A 10,490-nucleotide genomic window follows, 5' to 3' on the forward strand; every position below is an offset into this window, starting at 1 on the left:
GGAGGCAGCAAGCAAGACAGTGAGGGAGGCAGTGAGTAAGATAGTGAGGGAGTGAGGCAGTGAGTGAGGCAGCGAGCAAGATAGTAAGCAAGATAGTGAGTAATATAGTGAGGGAGGCAGTGAGCAAGACAGTAAGTAAGATAGTAAGTGAGATAGTGAGTGAGGCAGTAAGATAGGTAGTAAGTGAGGCAGTGAGTGAGGCAGTGAGTAAGATAGTAAGCAAGGCAGGCAGTGAGCAAGTGAGGGAGGTAGCAAGACAGGCAGTAAGTAAGATAGTAAGTGAGTCAGGCAGTAAGGTAGACAGTAAGGTAGATAGTAAGGTAGACAGTAAGGTAGACAGTAAGGTAGACAGTAAGGTAGACAGTAAGGTAGACAGTAAGGTAGACAGTAAGGTAGATAGTAAGGTAGACAGTAAAATAGGCAGTAAGATAGGTGGTAAGACAGGTAGTGAGGTAGATAGTAAGGTAGATAGTAAGGTTAATAGTTAGGCAGGCAGTAAGAGAGGCAGTAATATCAGGAGATTAAGGTTAATCAGTAGTAATATATAAATGAATATATATATTTTAGGATACCATAATACGCAGAGATATATATTATACAGTTAGTTTGTAGAGTATGTTAGCTGAATCCGTGGTTTATACGCAGGCATATATATATAAATGAGACATCAGAGAATACATATAATATTAACCACATTCAGGAGAGAAGTAGGCAGCGAGATAGGCAGTAAGGTAGTTAGTGAGTGAGGCAGTGAGCAAGAGAGGTAGTGAGGGAGGCAGTAAGGGAGGCAGTAAGATAAGCAGTGAGATAGATAGTAAGGTTGACAGTAAGGGAGGCAGTAAGCAAGATAGTGAGGGAGGCAGTAAGATAGGCAGTGAGCAAGGCAATGAGGGAGCCAGCAAGTAAGATAGCAAGATAGGGAGTGAGTAAGACAGTGTATGAGATAGTAAGGGAGATAGTAGGATAGGTAGTAAGATAATAAGTAAATAGATAAGTAGGGTAGTAAGATAGTAATGTAGGTAAAAGGCCCCTAACACTATAATAGCCCATACCCGGGGGGGGGCATCATACTAATCCTAGGGTTGGCAGGGGGGGGGGGGAGGAGGGTAACTCATCCCCCCCCCTCAAAATGATCAAATCTTAATATTTTTAAATGATTTAAAAACATTTATGATTCTAGTTAGCTAAATTATTATATTCTAATATTAAATTCTAGATTAGTCACTAGGAAGGTGGTCAACTAGGGGGGTAGGGGTAAGGTCGAATTTTTTTGTTGGGGTATGCCAAGACCACCATCTGCGGGAAGTCTATACCCTTTTAGGCCACCACTAGTATAGATTAGTGCCTAAGGCATCTATTAGCTTAAGAGAGCCTTAGAATTCAGGCAGAAATTATGAGAAAAATAATTTCTAGTATTTATAAAGAGTCTAGTACTAGATGACTAATAATAAATATTTTTAGTAAATAGTAGGGACTTTTAGCTATAGAATGATAATAGTCTGATTATGTAAGCATAATTCCTGATTTTTTAAAAATTCTTAAAGAAGACTTTAAAATTTATTACCTGCTGACTAATTATAACTATTTTTAGTGAATAGGCCTTATTTTAACTAGAAGAATGATATATAGCATGCTTAGTGATACTAGGCCTAGAATTTTTAAAAATTTATAGAAGTTAATGTTTCATGGATTTCATTTAGAGAGTAGATCTAGACTTAGTAGTATAGTAGGGAGAGGCCTATAAGCAGGCTACCTAGACTAGATGATTCAGCTTCAATAGGTCCCTGTGTGGGCTATCTCAACTAGGTGATTTGGCTGCGATAGGTCCCTGCGTGGGCTATCTAGACTAGGTGATTTGGCTTCGATAGGTCCCTGCATGGGCTATCTTAACTAGTGATTCGGCTTCGATAGGTCCCTGCGTGGGGTATGTAGACTAGGTGATTCAGCTTTGATAGGTCCCTGGTGTGGGCTATCTAGACTAGGTGATTTGGCTTCGATAGTTCCCTGCGTGGGCTATGTCAACTAGGTGATTTGGTATGGCTCAGCCTAGTGATTCGGCTTTGATAGTTCCCTGCGCGCGGTATCTCATCCTAGTCATTCAGCTTCGATAGGTCCTGCGTGGGCTATCTCAACTAGGTGATTCTGCTTTAATAGGTCCCTGCATGGGCTATCTAGACTAGTTGATTTGGTATGGCTTAGCCTAGTGATTTGGCTTCGATAGGTCCCTGCATGGGCTATCTCAACTAGGTGATTTGGCTTTGACAGGTCTAAACTATATATATTAAGGTCATTCAGATGTAGGTAGACCTTTAGTTAGTAAATATATATATAGTAGGGTCGTCTAGATCTAGGCAGATTTTAATATATATATATATATATATATATAAATATGTATATAAAATGAAACAAATATATTTAACTTATACTAGCCTTATGATTCTATAATTATCTAGATCTATCTAGGCCTATCTATTATATCTAGTAGAATAAGATATACTAAATCTATAAAATAATAGGGCCCCTTTATAGTAGGGGGAGGATGATGGTGGGTTTAGAGCTAGGGAATAAGAGATTAGGTATATAGGTATAAAATATACTCTATAAGAGTAGATAGATTAGTTAATTCAGTATAGGATAGATATAACTACTACTAATAATAGAGAAGGTACAAACAATATAAGTGCCCATGCCTAGGGGAGGGCATCATACTAATCCTAGGGTTGACAGGGGGGGAGGGGAGGAGGGTAACTCCTCCCTACCCCTTAACTTTATCAAATCTTAATATTTTTGAATGATTTAAAATGATTTATGATTCTAATTAGCTAAATTATTATATTCTAATATTAAATTCTAGATTATTCACCAGGAAGGTGGTCGAACTAGGAGGGTAGGGGTAAGGTCGAATTTTTTTGTTGGGGTGTGCCAAGACCACTATCTGCGGGAAGCCTATACCCCTTTAGGCCACCACCTAGTATAGACACTGCCTGAGGCATCTACTAGCCTAGTAGAGCCTTAGAATTCAGGCAGAAATTATGAGAAAATAATTTCTAGTATTTATAAAGAGCCTAGTACTAGATGGCTAATAATAAATATTTTTAGTAAGTAGTAGGGACTTTTAGCTATAGAATAATAATAGTCTGATTATATAAGCATGATTCCTGATTTTTTAAAAATTCTTAAAAAACACTTTGAAATTTATTACCTGCTGACTAATCATCATCATTTTTAGTGAATAGGCCATATTTTAACTAGAAGAATGATATATAGCATGTTTAGTAATGCTAAGCCTAGAATTTTTAAAAATTTATAGAAGTTAATGTTTTATAGATTTCATTTAGAGAGTAGGTCTAGACTTAGTAGTCTAGTAGGGAGAGGCCTATAAGCAGGCTACCTAGACTAGATGTTTCAGCTTCGGTAGGTCCCTGTGTGGGCTATCTAGACTAGGTGATTCAGCTTCAATAGGTCCCTGTGTGGGGGGTCTAGTCTAGAAGATTTGATATGGCTTAGCCTAGTGATTTAGCTTTAATAGGTCCCTGCGTGGGCTCTCTTAACTAGGAAATTCAGCTTTGATAGATCTCTGCATAGGCTATCTAGACTAGGTGATTCAGTATGGCTCAGCCTAGTAATTTAGCTTAATAGGTCCCTGTGTTAGCTATCTTAACTAGGTGATTCAGCTTTAACAGGTCTAAAATATATATATAGTAGGGTCATTCAGATGTAGGTAAAGCTTTAGTTAGTAACTATATATATAGTAGAGTCATCTAGATCTAGGGAGATATTTAATTTATGAATATATATTTACATATAAATATATATAATAAAGGGAAATAAATATATTTAACTTATACTAGCCTAGTAATTCTATAATTATCTAGACCTATCTAGGCCTATCTATTATATCTAGTAGAATAAGATATACTAAATCTATAAAATAATAGGGCCCCTATTCTACAAGGGATGGAGCGATGAGGGCTCATCGCTATTAGGGTCGAAAATTTACAGTGTGCTGATTGGCGGAAATATTCCTTGGCGGTGCTGGGTGGAATTGATTTCAAGGGCTCATCGCAATTAGATTCTATGGGTGTATCATCCTGAAAATTTCATAGGTAGTATACCTAGCCTTTATTAATAACTGGATCAAATTTCAAGAGAATCTGACATAGAATAAAGAGATGGTTTGTGGTTAAATTCTACATAATCAACAGCCTGATTTTCGTGGGTGCGGCGTATCCTACAAAGGATAGAGTAATAAGGGCTATTATAATTAGATTCTACCATCATAATTAGATCCTAAGGTGTATCATCCTGAAATTTTAATCGGTAATATACCTGGCCCTTATTAATAACTAGATCAAATTTTAAGAGAATCTAACTTAGAATAAAGAGGTGGTTAGTGGTTGAATTCTCATCATTAATAGCCGGATTTTCATCAGGTGCAGCCTCACGAGACTAACCATACCTTAGATTCAGGGGTAAAGATGTTTCTGTATCTTACTCATTCATCACTATTCATTCATGACTATCCATTCCATCCTTACTATCATGGAAAATCAATTATTTCATCAGGTGCCTACCTTAGGTATTCTTATCTGCCGTCAATGCAAGCATGGGGTACGACTAACAGAGGTTGAACAACATCTAAAGAAGAAGCACTCCCTAAAGCATGCAGTTGCAATCCAGATCACTGAGGCAATATCTAAATAGCAGGATATTCAGTATGATAGTAGCACTATCCAGATACCTCAAGCATTAGATGAGCCGCTGCCTATATTACCATCTCATTCTGATGGCCTGCGCTGCCTGCGTGATCAAACCAAATGCCAATATATAGCAGCAACAATTAAATCTATGCGAAAGCATTGGCAGGTTGTTCACCAGTGGTCCCAGCAGAGTCATCGCGGGCGGGTTAGCCAGAAGGAGAAGGCTAGGGGTGATACTGAGGTGCAGCAGTCATTCCAATATGTCTCATGGCAGCAGGTGTTTCCTAGTGGTCCCGGGTCCCATTATATCCATATTTGATATCCAGATGGAGTCCCCCCGCCCCCATCAATCCAGCGCGTGCAGGCTGCGGTAGATGAGGTGGTGCAGGCGTGGGAGCAGGCGCAGGCCCGCGCTCAGGCCGATCAGGCGATCCAGGCGAGCCAGTTGACTGACGCGAATCCCTGGCTGCGGATGACTCGGTGGGCGGACTATCTGCAGGGTATCCAGGCGCATAACCTACTTGCCTGCGTGGCAGCCCCGGAGGAAGATCCCCAGGATGCCACTGAGCAGTGCGTGCAGGTGATCTGGCATACAATGGAGCAGGTCGCCCGCAAGAGCCAGCAGACGGTCTAGCACTGCGGCCAGGCCATTCAGGTGGAAGCAGTCCAGTCTGAAAAAGGACAGACACCATACCAGCTACTGCTGGCGTATATGGATGAGGCGGCAATCCAGAAGCATGTCCATCCATGGCAGCAGATATTAGCATTCATTGCCCGCATGCAGGCGCCGCATGACTGGATAAGTCCAAAATATGGGATGACTGTGCGGCAGCGCCAGAAATGGCAGCAGCTGTGGCAGCTTGCTAGCCAGGCCGCAGTTCCAGGGGACCGGGAGGTCTCGGAGGACCTAGAGGTATGGGTGATGACCATGATAGAAAAAGCATGCTTAGAATTTTGCATTAAGCTGCTTAACCAGCGCCATCGCAGTCATGAATATGAGAGTGCATTAGTATGCGCCATGGCGGTGCTCAGTCAAGGTGAGGCTAGCTAGCAGGACCCTAAGAGCTACCCCCCAATATTATCCCGCGTGATCAAGGTGGCCCGATTCATAGTGGTCCAGAAAGCACTATAGATAGACCCAAATCCATGGCAGATCATTCAGACCTGGATACAAAAGGACCAGAGCACTGAATGGGTGCTAGCTAGCGCAGATGATCAACTTAGGGAGATTAATAAGGGATATAGCAGTGATGACCCCCATCATCACCACCATCATCGCCCCATCATCCATCCATAGCGATGATCCATTACCCGCAGTCAACATTCGCCAGAGCCGGCGACCATTCCAGGAGCAGGTGACATGGATGATGCACCAGTTTATGATCTGTGGGACACATGGCCCCATGGAAACATTGCTAGACTAGCACACATATGGATTAAAGGTCCATTATAATCATACCGCGCCCGGACATGTGACATGGATAGGCGAGGACCAGTTATTATACCAGCAGATGGCGTTCACGATGGGGGATTTTCAGGGATTCATCCATGGATTAGTAACTGCAGCAAGGGAGATACTAGGCCATTTATGCATGCAGGATCATGCGCAGATGCCTACCATTCCCTAGACAGCATTATATGACGATCCCAGCCAGAGCCAGGCAGGGTGGAACTTTCTGCACAATGCACGGACCCAGTGGCCGGTGGATGGGACCCACTAGATGATCAACTGGCTGCGGGCCGAGCCGGTCATGCAGCGGCATTTTCTGCGGGGCAGCTAATTCCACCCCACCACCATCCAGCAGTATTGGCAGCGCGTGGCCCAGTTTAAGGAGAAATTAGTAATTATCATGCATGTCACTGCAGGGCAGCCGGCCCAGGCCCCAGAGTTATTAAGCATTCAGCATTGCAACACAGCAAATAGTCAACAGCGGAATATATATATCAAGGATGGCATGGTGACATTTGTAACAGCATATCATAAGGGATTCCATGCTAGCAATGATATCAAGATCATCCATCAATATGTGCCGCAGGAGGTCGGGGAGTTAGTAGTATAGTATATATAGCTGGTGATACCATTCATTAATCAGTTAGCTGCATGGCAGGCGGCGCAGGCGGCGCAGGGAAGTCAGGCAGCGCAGGGAAGTCACACCAAGCAGGGAAGTCACGCCGTGCAGGGAAGCCAGGCCGCGCAGGGAAGTGATGCCACACAGGGGAGCCAGCCCACGCAGGGGAACCAGGCCATGCAGGCATGGTTATGGGCCCCCAACCCCAGTACTGGCCGCGAATAGTCGTCTGAGCGGTTCCGGGAGGCGTTGAAACAGGAAACCCACACCCAGCTAGGCACCACCATCCATATCGCCGCATACCGGGACATCACCATTGGCATCAGCCACTGATTTTTGCGGCCGTCCACCGCGTTCCCCCATAATATCCAGGAGGCCGAGCCGGCCCCAGCTGCCATGGATGCTGATGCTAAGGAGGGCATGGATATCAAGCAGTGGATAGGCCATATTACTAATTTACAGGCCGCCCATTCATCACACGTTGCCGGCATGGTATATGGCCGTGTCATGCAGGAACAGGCCGGCAGCACAGCCCACCAGCAGGAGATGTTCCAGTTATCCAGCACCAATTAGCATCAGTTTTTAGGGTTTAGCACCCCGGGCCACCTATCCATATTAGGCAAGCGCAAACAGGCCCCGTGGGAGGATGAGGCTGAGGTCAGCCGCATGGAACGCCGCCACCAGCTGGCCACTATAGATCTAGAGGCAGCCGCGCAGCACATGACTGGGCGGCCGACATGCGGTTCCGGGGGGTGCAGGACCCGGCAATGCAGGCCATCCAGCGGGGTGAGAGCCCTGTGGTGGCGGTGATGCCCACTAGTAGGGGGAAGAGCATGCTATTCATGGTGCCGCGTTCCACGCCCCCAGGGGCACCACCTATTGTTGTGGTGCCACTCATTGCATTACAGGCTGATATGACCAGGCGCTGCCAGGAGCTCAGCATATCATGTGTGCCATGGGAGAGCCGGCAGCCCCCAATGCCGCATCCATCATGTTAGGTCGACGCCTAAATCGCGGTGAGCCCTGATTTCCAGACATTTTTGAACCGGCTGCGGTGGACCCGGCGGTTAGACCGGATTGTGATCAATAAATGCCATGTGGTGTTGAATTCCCAACATAATTTCCAGCCCCAGATGGCTCAGCTGGGCTGGTTGGTCCAGGCCGCACCCAGATAGTATGGTTAACCGCCACATTGCCCCCGAGCATGGAGCTAAATTATGCCAGCAGATGAAGTATGACCAGGCCACCATGACCATATACCGGGCCCAGACCAGCGGCCGAACGTGGCATACCAGGTGTGGCAGCCAGACATGACCAGGGTGGGCCGGGGCCTATATCAGTGGATTAAGAGTGAGGTGGTGGTAGCATTCATTCAGGACCACATCCGACCAGGCCGCTGGGGGAAGGTGATATATATGCAAATATCATCAGGCAGGTGACGGCCATGCGCAGGTGCTTAGGTGCAAGGCATATTACAGCGAGCAGTTGGACAAGGCCGGGGTGCTGGCGCGGTTCATAGGGGCCAGCCCGTGATCGCCACCACCAGCGCGTTAGCATGGGGTGGGACATCCCCAATATCCGCAGCATCATCCATATTGGGACCCCCTGGACATTACTGGATACGCGCAGGAGAGTGCCGGGCTGGGCGAGATGGACAGCACAGTGAGGCAATCATTATCCAGCCAGCTGGGTGGGATACCCCAGCTCCATGGATGGAGGGCGTCGCCCCTAAGGACCAGGAGCAGGTTGCTGAGTATAGGGGTGGTAGAAGGCATTGGGTGCCACCAGGTCATGTTAGATCAGTATTTGGATGGAGTGGTGGATGGGTATCAGCAGCAGTATTACCAGGATGCGGATCCCAGGGAGCAGATATGTGATGGTATGATCCCAATTAGGCAGAGCTGGAGGTGGATCCAGCCAGGGTTGGTAGCAGCCCAGTGCCGGGTGAGGCAGCCCCAGAGGCCCCATGTGAGGCAGGCAGCGAGGCAGGCAGCGGAGGCAGGCAGCGAGGCAGCAGCAAGCAGGCAGCGAGGCAGGCAGTAAGGCAGGCAGTAAGGCAGGCAGTAAGGCAGGGAGAGAGGCAGGGAGAGAGGTAGAGAGAGAGGTAGTCAGAGAGGCCCATGCCAGGCAGGTAGCATGGTAGCAAGAGAGGCAGCCAGAGAGGCACCATACAGGGTGACCCCACCATCAGGCAGTCCCACCCCATCCAATAAGTCATTTTGCAGCCAGCCATCCATTCCCATGGCAGTATGGCACACCAGCAGGCACAGGCCCAGCAGTGGGCCGCATGGATATCCAGCAGCAGCAGCATCGGACCCAGCAGGGTTTGGATGAGGAGATGCCCAGGCCAAATGCATGCAGTGGCAGGACCAATGTTATATATACGCCATGCAGGGGGTGATGGTGGCCATAAGTTATATGCATGTCATCAGCCCCACAGCAGGCCGCACGGGCATGGATGATCCACGTGCATCAGCAAGTGCAATACACCGCCATATAGCGCGTGTTATTCATGCGGTATGCCCCCAATCCATATGCCCATGGCGTGGGAGCCAGGCCACGCATAGCAAATACCGCGGTGTTTTTGAATCCCCATGGTGGCCATGATGTTTATTCAGGCCATGGCAGGGCCAGATCAAGCCCATATTGGCAGCGCGTGGTTGCAGGGAATGGGGGTTGATGGGCAGGATGAGGCCCAGGGTAGTCCAGTTTTTAGGGCAGGCGCACCCCAACCACAAGGGGCACAGCCAGTTATTTACATCATTTTATTGGTTATAGCAGTTATGTCAGGAGATCAAGGTCGATCAGCATTGATATATTTAGGAATGAATAATATATTTTAGTATACCATAATGCGCAGAGATATATATTATACAGTTAGTTCTATATAGTATGTTAGCTGAATAGTGGTTTATACATATGCATATATATAATATCAACCATAGTTATGATAGACATGGTTAGTAGGTAGGGAGGGAGCAAGAGAGACCAGTAGGTAGATAGTAAGGTAGGCAGGGTGAGGGTAGACAGGAAGGGTAGATAGGAAGGTAGACAGAGGTAGACAGTAAGGTCATGCATGAGGCAGGCAGCAAGACAGGCAGTGAGGTAGACAGAATGGGAGGCAGAATAGGAGGCAGAATAGGATGCAGAAGGGCAGGTCAAATAGCAGGGAGAACAGCAGGCAGTGAGGTAGTGATTAGGATAGCAAGCAAGGTAGTATAGTAGATTATAAGGCCCCAGGAAGGTCATGCATGAGGCAGGCAGAACAGCAGGCAGAAAGTAAGACAGGTAGTGGGGTAGATAGTGAGGTAGACAGGAGTAGACAGGTAGACAGCGAGGTAGACAGTGAGGTAGACAGCAAGGTAGACAGCAAGGTAGATAGCAAGGCAGGTAGTAAGATAAGCAGTAAGGCAGGTAGTAAGGTAGGCAGTGAGGCAGGCAGTGAAGGAGGTAGTAAGGCAGGTAGTAAGGCAGGCAGCATAACAGGCAGTAAGACCAGCAGGAAGAACCCAGTAAGATAGGTAGTATAGTAGATAGTAAGGCAGGCAGTGAAGCAGGTAGTAAGGCAGGTAGTAAGGCAGGCAGCAAGACCGGCAGTGAAGCAGGCAGTAAGATAGGTAGAATAAGGCCCAGGTAGTCCAGGTGGTCCAGGGTTTTAGGTTAGTGCATCCCAACCATGAGGGGCACCGCCAGTTATTTATATTATTTTATTTAGTACAGC

General features: G+C 46.6%; 1 protein-coding gene across 1 annotated transcript; it reads right to left on the bottom strand.

Moving 5' to 3' along the window:
- Positions 1–8,660: 8,660 nt before the first annotated feature.
- On the bottom strand, positions 8,661–8,987 carry P174DRAFT_436209 (uncharacterized protein; the record flags this gene model as incomplete). Its single annotated transcript, XM_024825994.1, has 1 exon — positions 8,661–8,987. One exon carries the CDS (start codon positions 8,985–8,987, stop codon positions 8,661–8,663), a length of 327 nt encoding a protein of 108 aa, XP_024677049.1.
- Positions 8,988–10,490: the final 1,503 nt, after the last annotated feature.

The sequence above is a fragment of the Aspergillus novofumigatus genome (assembly GCF_002847465.1).
Source record: "Aspergillus novofumigatus IBT 16806 chromosome Unknown P174scaffold_15, whole genome shotgun sequence".
Classification (NCBI taxonomy): Eukaryota; Fungi; Ascomycota; class Eurotiomycetes; order Eurotiales; family Aspergillaceae; genus Aspergillus; species Aspergillus novofumigatus.